This window comes from Oncorhynchus masou, chromosome 31 (assembly GCF_036934945.1).
Source record: "Oncorhynchus masou masou isolate Uvic2021 chromosome 31, UVic_Omas_1.1, whole genome shotgun sequence".
Lineage (NCBI taxonomy): Eukaryota > Metazoa > Chordata > Actinopteri > Salmoniformes > Salmonidae > Oncorhynchus > Oncorhynchus masou.
In genome coordinates this window covers 69,409,662-69,433,861 of record NC_088242.1, presented here as the reverse complement: position 1 = coordinate 69,433,861, position 24,200 = coordinate 69,409,662, and the positions used below count along the sequence as shown (strand labels likewise).

Below are 24,200 nucleotides of genomic sequence, written 5' to 3'. Positions count from 1 at the left end.
ACTCACTTTCTCCCTGTCTCTCCCCTTTCTCCCTGTCTCTCACTCTCTCCCTGTCCCTCACTCTCTCCCTGTCTCTTCCCCTCTCTCCCTGTCCCTCACTCTCTCCCTGTCTCTTCCCCTCTCTCCCTGTCCCTCACTTTCTCCCTCTCTTCCCCTCTCTCCCTGTCCCTCACTCTCTCCCTGTCTTTCCCCTCTCTCCCTGTCCCTCACTCTCTCCCTGTCTCTTCCCCTCTCTTCCTGTCCCTCACTCTCTCCCTGTCTCTTCCCCTCTCTCCCTGTCCCTCACTCTCTCCCTGTCCCTCACTCTCTCCCTCTCTTCCTCTCTTCCTGTCCCTCACTCTCTCCCTGTCTCTTCCCTTCTCTCCCTGTCCCTCACTCTCTCCCTGTCCCTCACTTTCTCCCTCTCTTCCCCTCTCTCCCTGTCCCTCACTCTCTCCCTGTCCCTCTCTCTCTCCCTGTCCCTTACTCTGTCTCCCTCACTCTCTCCCTGTCTCTTCCCCTCTCTCCCTGTCCCTCACTCTCTCCCTGTCTCTCCCTCTCTCTCCCTGTCCCTTACTCTGTCTCCCTCACTCTCTCCCTGTCTCTTCCCCTCTCTCCCTGTCCCTCACTCTCTCCCTGTCCCTCACTCTCTCCCTGTCTCTTCCCCTCTCTCCCTGTCCCTCACTCTCTCCCTGTCCCTCACTCTCTCCCTGTCCCTCACTCTCTCCCTGTCCCTCTCTCCTGTCCCACTCTCTGCCTCTCTCTCTCTTCCCCTCTCTCCCTGTCCCTCACTCTCTCCCTGTCCCTTACTTCTCCCTGTCTCTTCCCCGCTCTCCCTGTCCCTCACTCTCTCCCTGTCTTTCCCCTCTCTCCCTGTCCCTCACTCTCTCCCTGTCTCTTCCCCTCTCTCCCTGTCCCTCCCTCTTCCTGACTTTCGCTTATTCACACGATTCACAATACCTCTTCATAATTTTATATGTTTCCTTATATTTTTCCTCCCTCCTCTCTTTCCCTCTCTCCCTCCCACACACAAATGTGCGGGTGGTCAGCTGGTGTGGGCGATGGGTGTTGGTGGGTTCATTGGGTGAGGAGAGAGTGTGAGAAGGAATGGTGTGTGCATACGTGGGTGGGTACGTGTGTGTGTGTGTGTGTGTGTGTGTGTGTGTGTGTGTGTGTGTGTGTGTGTGTGTGTGTGTGTGTGTGTGTGTGTGTGTGTGTGTGTGTGTGTTAGTGTTAGAGATGGAGTGTGAGAGAGATTTAGGTGTGAGAAGACCATTTTGGCAGCAGGTAAAGGTTACAGTTTCATCTTGAAAGGCGGTCAAAATAACACCCCTCAGGTTGCAAATATTGTATTGTACAATACTGGGCTGTTTTTTGACACTGACCTAATGGTTGTTGTGGTTTGAAGTGGAAGTACAGGAAGATTAAAACTAAAATTGTTTCCCAGATCATTCGTTAGGTCACTGCAAATTTTCTCATAAAACAAAAACTGTCCAGTTGTGGTGATGATTATAGAACGTTTGTTTGTAACATTCACCTTATATTGCAAGAAGGTACCTAGAACACATTTAATCTGTTCTTTAAAAAAATCCCAGAATATTTCATTAGGTTGTGGGAACGTTGTGTTTGATTCCCAAAAGAGTTTCCAAACACAAAAACTGCCCAGTTGTGCTAATTATTGCAATCGTTCTATTAGGTTGCAAAAAACTGTTGCCTGATATTGCAAGAAACACGTTTTATTTTCTTAAAAATGTCCTAACACATTTATTTACATTGTGGGAACATTGTGGGGATATGACAAGATACATATTAGAGAGAAATATTATTGTGTGGACATTTTTGTGTGGAATTTTTGTGTGGAATGTTTTTGTGTGGAATGTTTTTGTAACATCAGGTGAATATTTTTTGCACCCTAAAAAAAACATTGTAGACTCATCTGTACAACTGGACAGTTTTGTGTTTTGGGAGCATATCTTTTGTGATGTCCCCACAATGTTCTCACCAGACTGTTTCCACAACCTAATGAAATATTCTGTGAACCTTAAATAATAGATTAAGGACTCTATGCAATCTGTAATGATTCAGCTTTACAGATTCCGCAACATAAATATAAAGGTAATATCCGATCGAGCCGACATATGGAGCGTTTACCGTGAATGCGGACTCTGCTGAAGCGGGAACATTGCTTTTAAATTTCATTCACGGTGTAACGCTGAGCTTCCCAAAATGTTTTATTTTGTAGGAAAGTTCTTGCAACCTCCGACAATTGTTTTATACAAACATTCTATAATCATCACCACAAATGGACAGTTCTTGTGTTATGAGAAAATTTGCAGCAACCTAACGAATGTTCTGTGAACGTTCACTGAACCAATGATGGTTTTCTGGGAAAACATTACTGGTACGTGTACATTGTGTTATTAGATTAGCTGGAAATCAAATGAGAACTTTTGGGGAATGTTCAATGGTGGTTGTTACAGATGTTGTGCACATTTTAATACAACAATTGAAATGACCTCATGGTTGTTGTGGTTTGCAGTGATTTCGCCAGTGTCTACTCTAAGACAGGCTGGTCATTCTGTATGGAGAATTGTCTCAGTTCTCTGCTGTGAGTTTGTTCTGTAGTCCAGTTCTGCTTGGCTGGCCAGTCAAGGTCAGTTCCACCAGCCAGACCATTTGGTCATTGCATGTGATTCATAGAATACATATTTGTTGGACACAAACTAGTGTGGGGAAGAGGGTGTGAGGGAGAATGTGTGATTGGGCAAGAGAGATCACACTAACATTTTTTTTATTAAATCTCAGCCAAAGCACCCTCTCTTTCTGGTACCTCCCTAAGCTTTTGGAGTTGAGATCGTGTCCCTGCTGCTACGCTATTAGGCAAAATGGTTCCAAAAGGATTATTCAGCTGTCCCCATAGGAAGAACTTTTTTGGTTCCAATTAGATACCTTTTTCTGTTGCAGGTAGAACCCCATAGAACATTTTTTTTACAGGAACCAAAAAGGTTTCTTCAAAGGGTTCTGCTATGGGGAGAGTGTAGGATGTGTCTTCATGTGGGGATGGGATGTTTCCCCTCTGACATTATGATATACTGAGGAGACAGGTCAACATGTGTTCTATAAGATGCTGTTCTATTAGATGCTGTATGCTAAGACTTCACTAATTCCCCTTTTCAAACAATAGTAAGTAATATGGTTACCAATTGTTAATGCTCTCTCTCTCTCCCCCTCCCTCCCTCCCTCCCTCCCTCCCTCCCTCCCTCCCTCCCTCCCTCCCTCCCTCCCTCCCTCTGTTCTCCTCTCCAGAGATGTTGGAGTCTAATAACTTGGTGACGTTTGAGGGCCAGGTGAATAGCTCTGCCTACCACACGTTCCTATTGGACGAGGAGAAGGGTCGTCTGGTGGTGGGAGCCAAGGACCACATCTTCTCCTTCAACCTAGTCAACATCAGCAGAGATATGGCACAGGTAACAGTTACAATACACTTATAACGCATAATAATCAATACACTTGCATATATACACCATAGTCTGTCTGCTTGTAGTCTGTCTGACTATACAGATGTCTGAAATTTTTTGGTGGAAATTCCAAACTTCAGAAACCTTTTTAAACCTCAAATACACTACAAGTTTAACATTTCCTGCATTTCAGGAAAATTAAAAGTGATCAAATTAAGATCTTATGTCTGTAGCTATCTCACCCCTGTCAGTCTTAGCCAGTTTCAGCCAGGGACTCTGTTTCTACCATAGAGATAGATAGAGGACTCATCTTTGAATCTGTTCCATAATAACATCTGTGACAGCATAGGCAGTGCTATTGAGGCAATCTCCATTTTTAAGAATTACATTTTCTTCTTTACTATTGGCTGATCCCTCCTGATGACGCGGTTGGACATAGCAGGGTCACCAGGAGGGATAAGCCAATAAAGTTGGAAGTCCCACCAAGGTGACTACATTAAAATGGTGGAAGCACTCAATGGCGCTGCCTATGCTAATACAGCCTTTTGGCACCTAGAGGCCTCTATCATTCTCCATGGTTTCTACAGAGAAGTGGCTGATGATTCATTCAGATCTGAGCTGTGGTGCAAGATCTCACACTGGCATGTTAGCCACACCTGGATGAATAATGCGTAATCAAAAACAAAGTGGAGAACAAATCGCATTGTGACTCCACTACACCCACCACACACATATACACCTGTGAACATTCACAGGCCCGCAAGAAGACACATACACATCAATGAAATCTCATAAAATATGAGCTTCCTCCTAACAAAAGTACATTTTGTAGTAACGTTGCTGGCAGAACCATCTCAGCTAATTTAAGGCTTGTTAGCTGAACAGCTGCTTGGTTGAGGGTTTAGGGTTAGGGACTAGTTGAAGTTAGGATTGCTAGTGGCTGATTAAGGTTATTATATCTATGTGTATTGTGTAGTGAAGTATCCTTATCTCTCTGTGTCTGTGTAGATCCCGTGGCCTGCCTCCACCTCCAGAAGAGACGAGTGTAAATGGGCAGGAAAGGACCTCATGGTGAGTAGCTACCTCATCTTACACTATCTCTCCCTCCCGAAGTACTACTTTTTACACTACAGTGGGTTTATGTCATCTGTGTGTTGACACATGGACAGGAAGCTCGGAATCTGATCACAATCCCCTTGCCAAGATAGAGACATTACATGAACTTAATCAACTAGAGTCCAACTAGACTGTAAAAAAAATCCATTGATGAAGTCACCCCGTTGTTTCCGATGAGAATGATCAGTGGCACATTTGATGATCAGGAAGTGCCATATCAACATGTCACCATCTTGCTACATGTTTTTGGAAATATTGGACGCGCAGTTTGAGCTACTCTAGGAAGTGACGTTGCAGGCTAGCTCAGTGTATCTTAAGTTGAAGGCTGGGTACTGCAGACTACCAATAGCAACTCAATTATCCTTTGTCTGTGTGTGATGTTAATTAAAGTAATCAGTTCAAGGACATACATCTGGTGAAATAGAAACAATTGTTGGTACCATGATTGATTAGGTTAGATTTATTTTATATAATGTATATATAGCCACCAATATTGACCACAAAGATTGTCATTTTCCCATTCACTGTAATGGGGTATCCTGTTTCTGGAAACAATTCCTGCAGTACTGCAGTCGGCCTTCAACTTGGAATTCTCAATGCGAGGGGACAGTCGTTCTCCCCTGGTCTAACAATAGAACAGTTGACCTAACCACTGGGATACGGGGCTAACAGTGGACAGCCAATGGGCTTACAGTCACTACTTTCAACACAGGAGCAGTGTCCTACTGTAACATCAGCTATGGCTGTGTAGAGACGGGTATTTGTTAAATAGAGCATGGTTTCTGTCTACACAGTCATAGGGCATTAGAAATTCTCACTGCTATATCAAGATCATTTAGGTGTGTGTTTTCCTCAGTCTAAGAAGAGTGATGTCGATACCAGCAGCACCTCTATGCTACATACAGTGCCTTGTGAAAGTATTCAGCCCCCTTGAACTTTGCGACCTTTTGCCACATTTCAGGCTTCAAACATAAAGATATAAAACTGTATTTTTTTTGTGAAGAATCAACAACAAGTGGGACACAATCATGAAGTGGAACGACATTGATTGGATATTTTAAACTTTTTTAACAAATCAAAAACTGAAAAATTGGGCGTGCAAAATTATTCAGCCCCCTTAAGTTAATACTTTGTAGCGCCACCTTTTGCTGCGATTACAGCTGTAAGTCGCTTGGGGTATGTCTCTATCAGTTTTGCACATCGAGACTGAAATTGTTTCCCATTCCTCCTTGCAAAACAGCTCGAGCTCAGTGAGGTTGGATGGAGAGCATTTGTGAACAGCAGTTTTCAGTTCTTTCCACAGATTCTCGATTGGATTCAGGTCTGGACTTTGACTTGGCCATTCTAACACCTGGATATGTTTATTTTTGAACCATTCCATTGTAGATTTTGTTTTATGTTTTGGATCATTGTCTTGTTGGAAGACAAATCTCCGTCCCAGTCTCAGGTCTTTTGCAGACTCCATCAGGTTTTCTTCCAGAATGGTCCTGTATTTGGCTCCATCCATCTTCCCATCAATTTTAACCATCTTCCCTGTCCCTGTTGAAGAAAAGCAGGCCCAAACCATGATGCTGCCACTACCATGTTTGACAGTGGGGATGGTGTGGTCAGGGTGATGAGCTGTGTTGCTTTTACGCCAAACATAACGTTTTGCATTGTTGCAAAAAAGTTCAATTTTGGTTTCATCTGACCAGAGCACCTTCTTCCACATGTTTGGTGTGGATTGTATTTATCATCATTAGTCATTTAGGTCAACATTGGATCATTCAGAGATCCTCACTGAACTTCTGGAGAGAGTTTGCTGCACTGAAAGTAAAGGGACTGAATAAAAATGTAAATGTAATTTTGCACGCCCAATTTTTCAGTTTTTGATTTGTTAAAAAAGGTTTGAAATATCCAATAAATGTCGTTCCACTTCATGATTGTGTCCCACTTGTTGTTGATTCTTCACAAAAAAATACAGTTTTATATCTTTATGTTTGAAGCCTGAAATGTGGCAAAAGTTCGCAAAGTTCAAGGGGGCCGAATACTTTCGCAAGGCACTGTATGTCCTTCTTGCATGACTAGCTCAGTCGTGTATATTTGTCCTGTATACCTGTCTGAATGCAGTACATTGTGTAAAGACTCAGAGAGACAGTTCCATCTCTCTCCTTCTGACTTCCCTCTCAGACACAGCCTGGGGCCATGTGTTGACTGCAATATAAAATCATAGCTCCGCTGCGTCTGTCTCACTGAGTTCACAGGTCAAGCTATGCTGAGTTTCTATGGGGTTGATTTGAAGGGCCATCAGGTCTTTTGTGTGTGTGTTTTCTGTAAACATTCTGGAAGGGATGAGCGGGGAGCCCTGAAGGATGGTCTTTGTGTGTGAAGGGCAGAGGAGACAGGGAGGAGAGGAAGAAAAAGAGGGCAGAGGGGAGAAGGAGAGAGACAGAGAGGTAGCAGGACTACAGATGCCCTTTGATGAACTTGAACAAAGACACTTGTGAACATGCCGCAGGGAAGACCGTGAAAGAGAGATGAGAGAGAGAAAATAATAGAAGCATACATTTCTAATTTACTCTACATCTATGAAGAAAGGAGGGTGATACACAGAGCCAGGGAAAAATTAATTAAATCTTCACATCTGCACAACCAGCTAAACCACCCTGAAATGTCAGACAGCTCTTTGGAGGACAACAAAGGCATACCCAATCAACAGAGCTGCTTCCTGTTGATAAAGTCAGATCAATTTCGTCATGCATTATTTGTGGTTCTGTTTTCTCTTTTTCCCATCAGTGTGATGACATTAATTTTCATGTGAGGTCATGCCTGTTGCCTGCTCAGGCATGAGGTGACAGATCACGGGAAACAGGCTTTACAGCATGGAGACAGACACACTACACTCACTACACTAAACAGTCAACTCAGATGTGGTTACAGTATGTAATGCTCATAACATTTTATTGTTGTGGGAAGGTTAGTGGTGCATTGCAGGCTAGTTGCAGGGATGTTTCTGCATTAAAAAGCCTCACAGTTGATGTCCATCATAAAATCCCAGCTGTTTCAATACTCATCACTCATGTCCCTGAGCCTTTCTGATCAGGAGTCAGGATAGGAGAGAGGTCATTCAGTGTATATGGGGAGGGGGAGATGGAGAGAGAAATATAGGAGAGAGATATAGAGATCATTAAATAAAGAGAGAAATACTGAGAATTACAGATTACTGGCCTCAATCTGAACAGCGAGTTCTTGAGTTATTACACAGCACAACAGTCTGGATTATCTCTGAAACAGCAGAAACAGCACAACAGCATTGGTGCAGTATAACCAATCAGGGCTGTTCCTTTCCCCAACATTGTTATTCACATGTAGTTGAAGTAGTTCCCTGCATATTCTTGGAATATTATTAATAGATGATTATTCTTTTATTCTGATTTCAGATGCCCTTTATTCCCTCAACCTAAGCATTTGTTTTCCAGCATAGCTCTACTGTATGTGATGTTGTGTTAAGTCCAGAGTGGGCTAACACTTTTCTCTGTCCAGTGGAACAGCTCTGGATAGGAGTGCTTACTTCTGATGGACAAACTGGGTTTTGACCCAAATGGGCAGGACTGAGTTTTGACCCAAATGGGCAGGACTGGGTTCTGATCCAAATGGGCAGGACTGGGTTCTGATCCAAATGGGCAGGACTGGGTTCTGATCCAAATGGGCAGGACTGGGTTCTGATCCAAATGGGCAGGACTGGGTTTTGATCCAAATCAACAGGACTGGGTTTTGATCCAAATGGGCAGGACTGGGTTTTGATCCAAATCAACAGGACTGGGTTTTGATCCAAATCAACAGGACTGGGTTTTGATCCAAATGGGCAGGACTGGGTTTTGATCCAAATGGGCAGGACTGGGTTTTGATCCAAATCAACAGGACATGATTTTGCCCCAACAGCTTCAGAAAGCTTTATTCTCTGTGTACGTTAGTTGTTTTAATAGTCTGTTTATCTCCTGCGTACCCATGATATGCAATATGCAGTGGTGCAGCGGTCTAAGGCACTGCATCTCAGTGCAAGAGGCGTCACTAAAGTCCCTTGTTTGAACCCAGGCTGAATCACATCCGGCCGTGATTGGGAGTCCCATAGGGCGGCGCACAATTGGCCCAGCGTCTGGCCGGTGTAGGCCGTCATTGTAAATACGATTTTTCTCCTAACTGATTTGCCTAGTTAAATGAAGGTTAAAAAAAAATACAAAATCTCTCTCTTTTTCTATCTCCAGAGTGAATGCTCTAATTTCATCAAGGTGTTACAGCCATTTAACCAGACCCATCTGTATGTATGTGGAACCGGAGCCTTCCACCCTGTCTGTGCCTACCTGGAGGTGGGGAAGAAACTAGAGGTATACCCACCTGCATTGTAACTATTCACACATGTATTCATCTTCCTGTCCACCCATCAGTCTGCTGACTCTAGTAATCTAGCTCTAGTGTTCTGCTATTTACTGACCAATATGACAACATAAGCCATGGAAGAGGGAATGTCATGGTTTTTGCTGTCTGATTCAAGCCTTATATGAGCTGCAGCCAGATTACAGTATTAACAAAAACTCTACACTATAATATGTGATTGTGGTTTTGGCTTTCGATTTAAATGTATAAACCGTGGCGGAATTCTCTGAATCGTAATGATTCACTGATGGCTTGAAGAAAAATGTTTTTGTTTGTTCAGTAAATGAGATGGAAAATTCCATCGTCCAAAACATCCTCAATTCATTACTTTACAAATGAAATGCTGTGTGTTTGCGTGTGTTCCATACCTCCTCTTCGTAATGTCAGTGAGTCAGGCTTTTCCTATTCATTAGACTGCAGAGAATTAGAGAGGGAGAATGTCTCTGAGAATAGTCGTCCCCGCTCTTAACTGCCCGGATGGGCCCACATGTTAAAGTGACTCTATGAAAGGGGTGTCCAACCCTGTTCCTGGGGAGTTAACTTCCTGTAGGTTTTTGCTCCCACCCCAGTTGTAACTAACCTGGTTCAGCTTATCAACCAGCTAATTATTAGAACCAGGTGTGCTAGATTAGGGTTGGAGTGAAAACCTACAGGATGGTAGCTCCCCAGAAACAGAGTTGGAGAGCCCAGCTCTATGAGAATGTAAAATATCAAAATCTTCAAAAATGGAGATAGAATGTTTTTTTCCAAGACGCCAGCATCATGCATTGATTTCAATCAGACTTTGCGGTAAAATCGGAGTTCTAAATGCTCTTTATTTTGACCTATTTCTTATGTAAACAGGACAGTGTGTTCAGGCTGGAGCCCCAGATAGAGAACGGTCGAGGGAAGAGCCCTTATGACCCCAAGCTGCTCACAGCATCCATGCTCATTGGTGAGTGACCCAAAACAAACTCACACACTCAACTTTCTTTATCAAGGCACTAATTTACCCCAGAACCTGTCACACACATAAAGAGGAAGTTAAACCTCTTCTCTCATCGCCACTCATTCATTATGCATATTTACAGTTAAGAGGAAGTGGATAAATGACAGGGCTGGGTATATGCAGTATAGCAGGGCTGCCCAACCCTCTTCCTGGAGATCTACTGTCCTGTGGGTTTTCAGTCCAACCCTAATTTAACACACCTGATTCTACTAATTAGCTGCTCAACAAGACCTTAACTAGCTGAATCAGATATGCTAAATTAGGGTTGGAATGAAAACCTACAGGACAGTAGATCTCCAGGAAGAGGGTTGGGCAGCCCTGCAGTAAAGTGTTCATCATCATCATCATTAGTAGTGCTCTACAGTGGACACACTCTAATTTCCAAGCCGGTAAGAGTGGTAGATGTGTGTGTGCAAACCTGTGTGTCAGCTTAATTTCTTCAACATGTTCATCACCAGAACCAGGGGTGAACCAGAACCACTATATGACATCACCCCAACAAAAAGATGGTCATTTTCCAGCCCATGACCCCTCTGTCGCTCTCTCCTTTCTCCTCTCATCCGTCCTTTTCCCTCTCTCCTTTCTCCTCACCCCTGTCTCCTTCCTTCTCTCTCTCCTCTTACCCCTCTCTCTCCTTCTCTCACTCGCTCCTCTTTCTCGTGTCTCCCCTCCTCTCTCTCTCCCCTCCCTCCTTTCATGCAGCCAGCTACCTGGTCCTCTGAGTCTGTTCCTTGTTCTGTTCGTTGTCTGGTAGATGAAGGTGTTCCTTGTGACAACACATTTTACCTGTATTGTTAAGGCTGCAGGCACCATAATGTACCTACTAGACTAATACAGACACTTGACACCTGTACATGAAAGGTCATGAGACACACTCACACACACCTGATAATGTCCTCCTCCTCTGTCCTTCAGATGGAGAACTGTATTCTGGGACGTCAGCTGACTTCATGGGGAGAGACTTTGCCATTTTCCGTACGCTGGGACAGCATCACCCAATCAGAACAGAGCAACACGACTCTCGCTGGCTGAACGGTGAGATGGCGATAAAGAACATTCTCAGTTCTGATGTTCTCAGTTCATTGAACTATGCTTGCATGATGAGTAATCTTGCTTGATTCTTGAAGACTTGTGTTAGCTCCCCAAGCGGATGCCTAGGCTTTAGCTCAGCTAGCTAAAAGTCTGTTGGCATGCAGACGAGCTGGATTAAAACCATCTTAATTTGAGACAGAAAGTGTCTCAAAGACAGAAACTAAAAAGACAAACAGACAGAAGCTGAGACAGAAAGTTGTTCTCAGAGTAAGATAACAGAGAAGACAGTGGAGAGCGAGTGTTAAATCCTCTGTGTTATTGACATGACTGCAGAGAGGGTGTGGTAGCAGACACAGTATATTAAGGTTTTTACTGGGGAAGAAGTAATGGATTCCCTATTTCATTATTTGTTAAATTATTTTATTTTTTGTGTAGACCCCAGGTTTGTGAGTGTCCATCTGATCCCAGAGAGTGACAACCAAGAGGATGACAAGATCTACCTGTTCTTCAGAGAGAACGCTATGGATGGGGAACACGCAGGGAAGGCTACTCAAGCACGCATCGGACAGCTCTGCAAGGTACACACACAAACACACTCAGACACCTCAGACTAAAACAGCTTCCTCTATCTCTAACAGAGGAAATGAGTGACTGCGTGTTTTTCACAACGGATGCTTTCATAACCAGGTAACTCTCTCCTCTCCGGTTATATTTAGCTGCGAGGTGTGTTGTGTTTGGTGTGGCTCTCCTCTTACTGAGGGAAACCTGAGAGGGAGAGGTGGCTAACACATGACACTGGAGCCAGAGACACGACAGAGAGACTACGTAACAATGGTGGTACTGTTCGGATAATGGCTAGTATTGGCACAGACTAGTGTCTCCTCAGCCACCGAGTAGCGTGCACAACCTCCAAGCCTGATCTCTCAGTATGTGAGGAATCTGCTCTTCTCCACTCAACACAATCCATTCATTATACAGCGTGTCAGTCTTAATAGAGCGTAATAAATCACTGTGGATCTGGGTGTGGATGTGTTGATTTTCTCACACCGGGAGCCTGTATTGTGTCGACGTGTGCAGAAAAACAAACACGCAAACGCAGACTGTTTTGATAAAGTAATATTAGAATCTGTAAGACTGCATTAAGCCACTGTTGTCTGTTCGGGTGTCAATCATAGTTCTAAAATGCAGCATTGTAGTGTTGTTTTGTAGGCGGGATGTAGTAAATGTTTGAGAGGTTCATTCTGGTCTCTGGTGTGTTTCCCTCTATCAGAATGACTTTGGAGGCCACAGGAGTCTAGTGAACAAGTGGACCACGTTCCTGAAGGCCAGACTGGTCTGTTCTGTACCTGGACTCAACGGCATAGACACTCACTTTGACGAACTACGTGAGTGTTTAACTACCACTGTGCATGTGTTGTATTCTATGTCAGGTGTGTGTGCCTGTGTGGGTATGAAGAGGGGCTGTAGTGTGTGTGGATATGTTATGGGGAAACAATCTACAGTATATTTCTGCTACTGTATTGTGATTTGTTCTCGAGGCTAACACTTCAAGGTTGTTTTGTTCTCAGAGGATGTGTTTCTGATGAGCTCTAAGGATCCCAAAAATCCCATTATCTATGCAGTGTTCACTACATCCAGGTACGTACAACTGCCAGTCACCTGTTTAAACTCCCATTGGAGGTGTATGGATCCTGTTAAAGATTTTTGCTGGAGACGTGTGTATCTAACCTCTCTCTCTTTCTCTCTCTTTCTCTCTACCTCAGTAACATCTTCAAGGGTTCAGCAGTGTGTCTGTACAGCATGGCAGACATCAGACGGGTGTTTCTAGGTCCCTACGCCCACAGAGACGGCCCTAACTACCAGTGGGTTCCCTTCCAGGGACGGGTACCATACCCACGGCCCGGAACGGTAAGGGCATGATGGGGTCTTTGGGTGGGGGAGCATTTACAGCACTTTTAGAAGTGTTACCATATACAGTATTGTAAATTAGTGGATGAAATGGGACATGAAAGTAAGGATTCACATTGTAATCTGTGTATTTGAATCCACAGTGCCCCAGCAAGACGTTTGGTGGATTTGATTCGACAAAGGACTTGCCCGATGATGTCATAACATTTGCCAGAGGTCACCCGGCGATGTTTAACCCTGTCTACCCCATCAACAACCGACCAATCATAGTCAAGACGGACACAGACTACCAGTTCACACAGATAGTGGTGGACAGAGTGGAGGCTGAGGACGGACAGTACGACGTCATGTTCATAGGCACAGGTACACACACACACACACACACACACACAATTGTGCGCACTCACACACAAACACACACTGAGTAATGTAATGTGTGTATGTTGTGTGTGTTGTAGATATGGGGACAGTGCTGAAGGTGGTGTCCATCCCCAGAGGGTCCTGGCATGACCTGGAGGAGATTCTACTGGAGGAGATGACTGTGTTCAGGGTAGCTTACACCCACTGATATAGTATACAGATAAAAGGACATGTACACCACATTAGTACATACTTATTACGCATACAGCTAAGGTACGATGATAACCCAAAGCATATCACAAGTGGCTTATGTGTTTGTACAATTGTTCATGTATTTTCTCCCAGGAACAAGCTGCTATTACAGTGATGAAACTCTCTACAAAGCAGGTAACTAACGCAGATCATATCCTTCATGACATGAGCAGGACAGACAAGGAATGGATGTCACAATAAACATTTATACGGGAAAACAAACGAGGCAGTCCTACGTTACAGAACCATGGCCTTAGTGAAGCTACAAATCAAATGTTATTGCTTCGTAAACGACAGGTGTACAGATCCAGCCTCTAAATAGGGATACATCATCTTTCTGACATACAGAGTTAGCTATATTCATGTGTAATGAAGGAGTAGTGTTTCTCACTGGTCGTCAGCTTTCATCCACACCAACTAGTGTTCAACACGCCAACTCACACGGTGAGCTGCAGAGGAGAGGGACACTACCACAGAAGAAAAATGTAACTGAATGAAAGCTATGCTATTCATAGAATTGCATTGTATTTCTAATATAGACGTGATGTGTCCTGTCGGTCATGGGTGACACACGTAGACTGAGGGCTTTATAGGGAGAAAAGAGACACTCATTATAAGATGTTAACATGATGCCGACTAAGACATGTGTCCATTGTTAGGATGTCAATGAACTGGTTTCTAATACGTAGGAAGGAAGAAACTGTACTGCTGTGCTATAGAAGTTGAACTGGTTTCTAATACGTAGGAAGGAAGAAACTGTACTGCTGTGCTATAGAAGTTGAACTGGTTTCTAATACGGAGGAAGGAAGAAACTGTACTGCTGTGCTATAGAAGTTGAACTGGTTTCTAATATGGAGGAAGGAAGAAACTGTACTGCTGTGCTATAGAAGTTGAACTGGTTTCTAATATGGAGGAAGGAAGAAACTGTACTGCTGTGCTATAGAAGTTGAACTGGTTTCTAATACGTAGGAAGGAAGAAACTGTACTGCTGTGCTATAGAAGTTGAACTGGTTTCTAATACGGCGGAAGGAAGAAACTGTACTGCTGTGCTATAGAAGTTGAACTGGTTTCTAATACGTAGGAAGGAAGAAACTGTACTGCTGTGCTATAGAAGTTGCCGAACACCAATAATAATATGATGTGGCCTTTCTGTTACTGTAAAAACACTACGTGGCTCAGAGAAAATGTCTAAATCATTATGCGCAATACATAAATAATGCATCAATTTGATCAGGTATTCTGAATATTTTCTCTCTGTTTCCACAGCAACAGTTGTACCTCGGCTCAGAGCTGGGTGTATCCCAGATGCCTTTGCATCGCTGTGAGGTGTACGGGAAGGCCTGTGCTGAGTGCTGTCTGGCTAGAGACCCTTACTGTGCATGGGACGGGACCGAGTGCTCACGATACTTTCCCATGGCCAAGAGGTATGCTCACAAGCACACACACACTCATTGCATAGTTAACTTTCAAGCACTGTTATTGTCATTCAAAGACTGCACATAGTGGGTACACTATGAAGAAGAGAAAATCAGATCGGAGGGATTATTCATATCCACAGATTAAGGGTATACAGTATGTCAGCTAGCTGTGTTTCTGTAGAGGTGGGTCTGATGATGAATAGAGCAGGCCTTGTGTTGGAGCCAGAAAGCCCTGAAGGTAGCCAGGTCACATTTCTCACTGAGACACAGAAGAATAACCTGAACTGTGTTTACTGGCAATGAGAACCAGTGTCAGTCGTACCTGCAGGCAGAATGTCTGGGTGAACGCAGGGTGAAATAAAGTGTTCTAGCTGTGTGTGTGTGTGTGAGTTCTGCACTGTAGCCTTCCACCCACTCATAAAGTCTCCACTGGGTTATTGATTTGAGATTTAGCCTGAAGGTCTCATATTTCTACATCTTTTAGACTCTCATACTCTCTGAGAAAACTGCCCTGTAGGGATGAGATTATATGTGAGAGAAGAGACTAGTTATTTCTCAATTAATAAATATCTGTTTTGTTTTTCACTCTGGATATTCCATTGTTTGTTCCGTCATTATTTACAATATGTGTGTGTGTTTGGAATCCAACCCCTCTGTATCTTTGACTGAGTGTGACTGTGTGATTCAGGCTGTGTAGCAGTTAGAGTGAGTGATTGATTAATTAGTTCTGAATTCCTCATTCTCAGCTACCCTGTAATTATAACTATGCCTGTGGTCTACAGTGGTATGAAGCTCACTGGTGTTAGTTTATCAGCCTGGCTCACAACCACCAGCACAGCACATCCAGAACCACACACATGCACATTCACCAACTCACTGTTGCCATGTGTTTTTGCAGGAGGACAAGGAGACAGGACATCAGGAACGGAGACCCTTTAACCCAGTGTTCAGATCTGCAGCATCAAGGTATGTATTTACAAACAAACCTCATCATGCAGTATTCCTCTATTCACATTATAATGGTGCTGAGTTCATGTAGTGTTCACACTATTATTTGTATGTGTGTGTCTGTAGATAACCTGAATGGGCAGCCCACGGTGCTGGATAAGACCGTGTATGGCGTGGAAAACAGCAGTACGTTCCTAGAGTGTAGCCCCAAGTCCCAGAGAGCACTCACCTACTGGCAGTACCAACAAGCCAACGATGACCGAAGACGAGACGTATGAAACCTGCTTTCATGAAATCTTAGACATACTGTAGAACTCCAGATAGCATTTCAATCATGATGTCCATAAATTCATGAAATACTGATTCCAGCATATCATACAGATTCCTGTATTACTATAGATACTTTATCCTGTACTGTGACTATGTAAACAAATACTCAAAATAATGGATGTCAAATGTAGTACTGTTTATCTTAGTATGTAAAATCAAGTAGAGTGAAGTAATCATTGTATTATTCCTTTCTGTGCAGATCAAAACAGAGGATCGTTTTGTATGTACGGAGCAGGGCTTGCTGATCCGCACGTTGGACAAGAAGGATTCTGGGATGTATGTGTGCCAGGCAGTCGAACACGGCTTCATGCAGACGCTCCTAAAGGTCACCCTGGAGGTCATCGACACTGAACGGCTCGACGATCTCATTCATCGTGATGACGAAGACGCCGCACACACCGCTACCACACACACCACCGCCCGGGACACGTCCACAGCCCGGGAATCGCCCAATCAGAAGCTTTGGTACCGTGACTTCCTGTCGTTAGTGAACCACCCAACCCTGAATAGCGTGGATGAGTTCTGTGAGCAGGTGTGGAAGAGGGAGAGGAAGCAGAGGAGGCAGAAATCAAACCTATCCCAACAGGTCCAGCTACACCAGCAACAGCAGCAGCAGGGCCTCGTGCACGCTCACACCCACGTGCACGCCCACGGCCTGGCGGCCAAATGGAAACACCTGCAGGAGAGGCAGAAGGGCCGCAACCGCCGGACCCACGAACTGGAGAGAGCCCCCCGCAGCGTCTGACCTCTCACCCACTGAATCCCATGACCCTCCAACCCCAAACCCACATACCCTTTCCTCGTTCACGAACAACCTCCGAACCTCCTCCCCTGCCTCTTCTGCCCCATACAGAGATAAAGACTCATTCCACACTGACTTTGTACAGAGAATCTCAACTGGAAACAAAGGCAATATCCCGCCCTGGTCGATGTGTAGGCTGCGTGGGCACCCATGTTTACAGTGACACGGCACAGAGACACAGGATGATACAGTACTATTATATTCTATTATCTCAGCTGGCCTCTGTGGCCCCAGCACCATGGAGGGACAGTGTCAGCCAACATGAGGACTGGACTTCATGTAATTACATGCTCTCTCTACTATTGAATAACCTAATGAAAACATGGCTCTGTCTCCGCAGTAGCACGGCTTTGTATAGCTCATCGTTGTTGTCCACCCAGATTTAGTGGGTATCTTCTATTAACAGCCACTATCTTAGAACAAGGGATGACAGTGTTTGATGACATACATGATTGAGCAGGGATGTACCTTATGTGTGTATCACAAGGACAATTATAATATACAGGTCATGTAAAGCACAGCGGTTTGATGTTGAGAAGATTCTATGCGATATGAAGAGTTCTGAGGAGAGAGGAGGATGCCCGAGGACTACAAGAAAATAAATTCAGTAGCCATGGATTTATAACTAAAGATGTTATTCTAACTTAAATCAGACATGTAAATATGCTTTGATACATTCTTGTACTAAAGGGAATGGTTTGCGGGTTTCTTGTTACATGATGCTGTTTCACCATAAACAATTGAATTTAGCAGTAGGTTAAAAAAGTATCCAACAAGATTATGAAAGTGATTGTGTTCAGTGTATATATAATCTCTCCCTTCCAAGACACAAATGTTTTCATGTTTATCTTTTTGAGTTGTTCAGAGCCCTGTATGAAATATGTTACACAGTTGAAGTTGACTTCATATTAAATATTGTCTTCAGTTTATGTTTCAGTCAAACCACTGCATCCCAGCTTAACTATTCATTCTGTGTCGCTGAAGCGTTAAAGTTTGCGTGATAGAAATGTAAGGTCATGATGACATATGCAGTGTTTACCGTGAATGCAGTTTCCGCCAATGTGGGAACATTGACTTTGAATTTCAATCATGCTGTAACACTGAACGTCCTCGGTTCGGATAGAATAGAACCCGAAAACTTTGACGTCTCTGCATCGACTCTGTCACATGTTGTTCAAATGAATAAATTACTCAATTTGCATACAAAACTTGTTTTCCAATGCACACATATATGTACATTGTGAAAAAAATATTTGATATAAGTTGATCTATTTCAGAAAACATTTTGCAACATCTATTTTTATTGTTTTCTATCATTATAACCCTGTTGTTACTTTATGATAACGCCTACATGTAGGGTGCATTCGGAAAGTATTCAGACCCCTTGACTTCTTCCACATTCTGTTACTTTACAGCCATATTCTAAAATTGTTTCAATTGTGTTTTTTCCTCATCAATCTACACACGATACCCCATAATCACATAGCAAAAACTGAAATATAACAAGTACTGGTATTACGCAGTACTTTGTTGAAGCACCTTTGACAGCGATTACAGCCTTGAGTCTTCTTGGGTATGCTGCTACAAGCTTGGCACACCTGTATTTGGGGAGTTTCTCCCATTCTTCTCTGCAGAACCTCTCAAGCTCTATCAGGTTGGATGGGGTGCGTCGCTGCACAGCTATATTCAGGTCTCTCCAGAGATGTTAGTCCGGGCTCTGTCTGGGCCACTCAAGGACATTCAGAGACTTGTCCCAAAGCCACTCCTACGTTGTCTTGGCTGTGTGCTTAGGGTCATTGTCTTGTTGGAATGTGAACCTTATCCCCAGTCTGAGCGCTCTGGAGCAGGTTTTCACTAAGGATCTATCTGTACTTTGCTCCGTTCATCTTTTCCTCGATCCTGACTAGTCTCCCAGTCCCTGCAGTTGACAAACATCCCATAAGACGCTTCCACCACCATGCTTCACCATTGGGATGATGGTGCCAGGTTTCCTCCAGATGTGACCCTTGGCATTTAAGCCAAATAGTTCAATCTTGTTTTTTTCAGACCAGAGAATCTTGTTTCTCATGGTCAGAGATTCTTTAGGTGCCTTTTGACAAGCTCGAAGCGGGCTGTCATGTGCCTTTTACTGAGGAGTGGCTTCCATCTGGCCACTCTACCATAAAGGCCTGATTGGTGGAGTGCTGCAGAGATGGTTGTCCTTCTGAAAGGTTCTCCCATCTCTACAGAGGAACTCTGGAACTCTGTCAGAGTGACCATCGGGTTCATGGTCACCTCCCTGATCAAGGCTCTTCTCTCCCGATTGCTCAGTTTGGCCGGACGGCCAGCTCTAGGTAGTCTTGCTGGTTCCAAACTTCTTCCATTTAAGATTGATGGAGACCAGTGTTTTTAGGGACCTTCAATGCTGCAGACATGTTTTGGTACCCATCCCGAGATCTGTGCCTCGACACAATCATGTCTTGGAGCTCTACGGAGAATTATTTTGACTTCATGCCTTGTTTTAGCTTTGTCATTATGGGGTACTGTGTGCAGATTGATGAGGGGAAAAAAGCAAATTAATACATTTTAGAATAAGGCTGTTACGTAACAAAATGTGGAAAAAGTCAAGGGATCTGAATACTTTCCGAATGCAATGTAACATGTACATGCTGGCAAACAGGACCAACCAACAGAGCAAATACTTTCCATTCATTAAAAAACGACCACTGGTGTTTTTTGGGTCATGCAGGCTTCTATTACAATAGTTAGCATACCACTAATGTACCGTATATGTCCATGTCAGACTGCAAATGTACTACATAGCGTACCATACTCTTCCAGCAAAATACAGGTATTGTGTTCATTTCCAGGAGCATAGTGTATCTGTTCGTCTATGTATTTTCAGCAGAATCACTACAGTATGTACTTTACATATGTTTTCTATGTACTTCAGGATGTGTTTCATTTTGGAATATCTCAACAGAGACAGACACAGTGAACCTGGAATGTAGTTGTGAACATAACATACACATTGAAGAGTAAATCCTATGGTCCAACAGTATGACACTGTGCTAATTGCATGTGAATGCCATTCTAGTGTACCGTTGTTTATATAACTGTGTAATGTTTCATGTTGTATCTGATGGTATGCTCTTAGCTTAGAGGCAGTACATGTTAACCTGTTCCTGAGGTGTAAATACTCGATTTTCAGTAGGAAATATAAGGCACACAATCGATTACTGGAAATACTGACATACTTTGAAGAACACTTAAGTAGTGCATAACTGAAGTACTCAGACTTTAGTTTTACCATACCAGAGTTCCTATTTTAGAACCGGTATTCTTCAGTATAAAAGGTGCTGGTTCTCTGTACCGGTCATCTCCAGCCAACTTCAACCACTAGCAGGACTGCTGAGTGTAGATGAGGGAGTAAACTGCTGCTGCTGTATTGACTGTGTTTGGGCATGATGATGATGATGATGATGTACTCTACTGTTCTAATAAAAATCAATTCCTAAAGCCTGGTTTTACTGACCCTGTCTTGCTATTTGTTATATCTCAGACTGTTACTCTACCACAAAGCTACTAAGTCATGGGCACTCTGCAATTGGTACATAAATTGTTGCACTTTCAATTAATGATACAGTATATACCCATTGATTCTAGAATAATATAACTTCTAAATGCCTAATGAGCTTAGTTCAACTGTTGTACCACATAACTCAAAGTAAACTTGTTTTACTCAATCGTTTGTAAATAATGTAATTGTGAACAAATACTGTATAGCCTCAAAACTTGGACTGGGATTCAATCTGATTGGCTTTGTCCGAAATACACGTTTTAAAGTCAAGGTTCCTGTGTTTGGGGTGACAACATTCACCGTAAATGTTGCAAATGTCAGCTCAATAGGAAATTACCTTTAAAAAGAGCATTTTCCAATTCCGCGATCTAATTGAATATCATCTATTTCAAATATCAACACATTGAGATGAGACATTTGGTTGTTGAGGGTGTTGTTACAGATATTCTCTTCTGTTAGCATGAGCCAATAGTTGTAATACAATTGCAGTATTTTAAATTGTAAAAAACACACAATGATATTCCATACACGAAAGATATAGACCTAGCTAACAGCACACAGCCCAATTACCATTAATACGTATTATAAATTACAGGCACTGAAATTATAATTCATGCTCGATGATTCATCATCTCGTCCTATGATAAAAACAAAGAAAACAAACAGAAATCTCTGCAGGTTAATGATATTATGGTTTGACATAGCTGACATGCCTTTGCTTTGAAACATCACTGTTTGTTTTGTGGTCCGTGACTGCCCCCCTCTGGCAGAGCAGACATTTGTCATCATGGATCAGTTACAACTATCCTCATGTCCCTCAACACCAGGGTCTACCACAACTCTCACAATGCACTGCTATATCCAAAGGACCTGACACGAGGGACAGAATGAGAGAGATTCACTTCCCCTTTCACAATGAAACATGCCTCTACTTAAGAAAGTCACTTTAGTAAGAAATCACTGAATCAATTCCCAACGTCCAAATATAAATAATAGAAATTGAAAATACTCATGTCACTATGACCTATCCAATACAGTCCTCCTCCTCTCTCTCCTTCCTCTCCCTTACAACGATTGAGTGGCGGAGGTCGAAATGGTACAGAGATACAGTCGTTTATCACATGCTACCGTGGGAAGACACTAGGTTATTTCTCACTCAGGGGAATAGGGTTCTACTGGAGGGCATGAATCACACACACACACACACACACACACACACACACACACACACACACAAAAACACACAGGTACACACAGCTGGCAAGTGTCTTCACTGACATTTTCAACCTCTCCCTAACCCAGTCTGCAAGAAAAAGTATGTGAACCCTTTGAAACTACCTGGAATTCTGCATAAATGGGTCATAAAACTTGATCTGATCTTCATCTAAGTCACAACAATAGACAAACACAGTCTGCTTAAACTAATAACACACAAACAATTACACGTTTTCATGTTTTTATTGAACATACCATGTACACATTCACAGTGCAGGGTGGAAAAGGTATGTGAACCCTTTGTTTTAATAACTAGTTTACACTCCTTTGGCAGCAATAAACTCAACCAAATGTTTTCTGTAGTTGCGGATCAGACCTGCACAATGGTCAGGAATTTTGGAATTTTGGACCATTCATCTTATCAAAATTGTTTCAGTTCAACAATATTGTGTCTGGTGTGAACCGCTCTCGAGGTCATGCCACAGTATTTTAAATCGGGTTGAGGTCAGGACTCTGACTGGGCCACTCCTGAAGGCGTATTTTCTGTTGTTGATTTACTTTGTTTTTGGGTTGTTATCCTGTTGCATCACTCAACTTCTGTTAGCTGTCATTGAAAACCACCATAGTCCCTGTGCCCAAGAATGCCAAGGTAACCTGTCTAAATGACTATCTTCCCGTAGCACTCACATCAGTAGCCATGAAAGGCTGGTCATTGCACACATCAACACCATCCTCCCAGACACCCAGGACCCACTTCAATTCACATACCGCCCCTACAGATCCACAGATGACCTAATCTCTATTGCACTCCACACTGCCCTCTCCCACCTGGACAAGAGGAACAGCTACATGAGAATGCTGCTCATTGACTATATCTTAGCATTCAACACCATAGTGCCCTCCAAGCTCATCACTCAGCTCAGGACCCTGGGACTGAACACCTCCCCCTGAAACTGGGTCCTGGACCCTCTGAAGGCCTCTACCAGGTGGTGAGGGTAGACAACAACACATCCACCATGCTGACCCTCAACACGGGAGCCCCTCAGGGGTGTGTGCTTAGTCTCCTCCTGTACTCCCTGTTCACCCACGACTGCGTGGACCCGCACAATGGTGGTTGACCTGATCACCGACTACCTATTGACCCAGAGGTCTTCATCTATATTCCTGAACCCTTAGGTGGACCACTACAAATGCAGATGTCAGCTGCAGTTGACTTCAGATAGCTTGCATAGTCCACATGCATAGTCATAAGGTTTACTTGCAACCAAAGGTTAGAAATGTTAGAAGGATGGAGTGCCTACTTTCTCACACACCCTCCCCTGAACCTCACCATGTCTGTCGTTTATCCACCTGGGGAAGGACCCCTCAGCACATTCATCACATTACTAAAACTACACTTCGTTGTTATTTCACATAGACCTTAAATGTGGCAATGGTACTGTCTTTCTGTCTGATCTGTCGCTCATCAAAGACTTGTAGGGTTATATCTCTGCCCTGTCTGTTCTCATTGAGTGACAGAACTGAAGTGATTTTCTGGAAAATCTAATTCTGCAGACCAGTGACCTGCTCAAGAGTAATGCCTCGGACTGGAGCAATCCTAATGCTCTCCAAATAGGCGGCCTGCGTAGTCTGTTATTTTGAACCCCCTGAGTTGGCAGTGTGCTCAGAGTGTCAGTACATCACTAGTCCGGGTAGAGGAGAGAGGAGGAGAGTAGCCTATGTAAGTATTAGCACTAACAGTGATGTTGTGTTTTAGCCTTGGCAGGGGCAGTGATGTTGTGTTTTAGCCTTGGCAGTAGCAGTGATGTTGTGTTTTAGCCTTGGCAGGGGCAGTGATGTTGTGTTTTAGCCTTGGCAGTAGCAGTGATGTTGTGTTTTAGCCTTGGCAGGGGCAGTGATGTTGTGTTTTAGCCTTGGCAGTAGCAGTAATGTTGTGTTTTAGCCTTGGCAGTAGCAGTGATGTTGTGTTTTAGCCTTGGCAGTAGCAGTGATGTTGTGTTTTAGCCTTAGCAGTAGCAGTAGTGTTGTGTTTTAGCCTTGGTAGTAGCAGTGACAGTGTATAAGTACGCAATAACATTGTCAGTAAACCACTAGGGCTGGACAGAATGCCAGAATGACGGATGAGGTTTGGTCTCCTTTACCCAATTTCAGGAAGAAATAAGAGGAGAGCGATAGAAGTGAAAGCGAGAAGAGAGGAGGTAGACAGACAGCCTCCGACATAGTGTACACTATGGTAGGAATCATTTTATTTGGACATTACTGTAGAATGTACAGTTTACTATAGTATACATGCTTTAGTAAAAAAAGAGTAGCACTGTATAATCACTGTTGTGTTTTTACAAACTGTATAATACTATAGTATTTACTGTAGTGTTTTTGCAGACTGCAGTACGGTATACTGTAGTATTTACTGAAGTGTTTT

The 24,200-nt window shown here is 43.4% G+C and overlaps 1 protein-coding gene across 1 annotated transcript in view; it reads left to right on the top strand.

The window, feature by feature from the left end:
• Positions 1–20,502, top strand: part of LOC135524347 (semaphorin-3ab-like) — a 31,891-nt gene extending 11,389 nt beyond the window's left edge. Inside the window, exons 3-18 of the mRNA XM_064951802.1 lie at positions 3,286–3,446; positions 4,446–4,508; positions 8,798–8,917; positions 9,810–9,900; positions 10,870–10,989; positions 11,422–11,564; positions 12,257–12,371; positions 12,555–12,624; positions 12,750–12,894; positions 13,038–13,257; positions 13,353–13,444; positions 13,600–13,641; positions 14,773–14,930; positions 15,823–15,890; positions 15,999–16,144; positions 16,402–20,502. Coding sequence (XP_064807874.1) covers positions 3,286–3,446; positions 4,446–4,508; positions 8,798–8,917; positions 9,810–9,900; positions 10,870–10,989; positions 11,422–11,564; positions 12,257–12,371; positions 12,555–12,624; positions 12,750–12,894; positions 13,038–13,257; positions 13,353–13,444; positions 13,600–13,641; positions 14,773–14,930; positions 15,823–15,890; positions 15,999–16,144; positions 16,402–16,947 — 2,300 coding nt within the window. The 3' untranslated portion in view covers positions 16,948–20,502. The remainder of the gene's footprint in view (positions 1–3,285; positions 3,447–4,445; positions 4,509–8,797; positions 8,918–9,809; positions 9,901–10,869; positions 10,990–11,421; positions 11,565–12,256; positions 12,372–12,554; positions 12,625–12,749; positions 12,895–13,037; positions 13,258–13,352; positions 13,445–13,599; positions 13,642–14,772; positions 14,931–15,822; positions 15,891–15,998; positions 16,145–16,401) is intronic.
• The last annotated feature ends 3,698 nt before the right edge of the window (positions 20,503–24,200 follow it).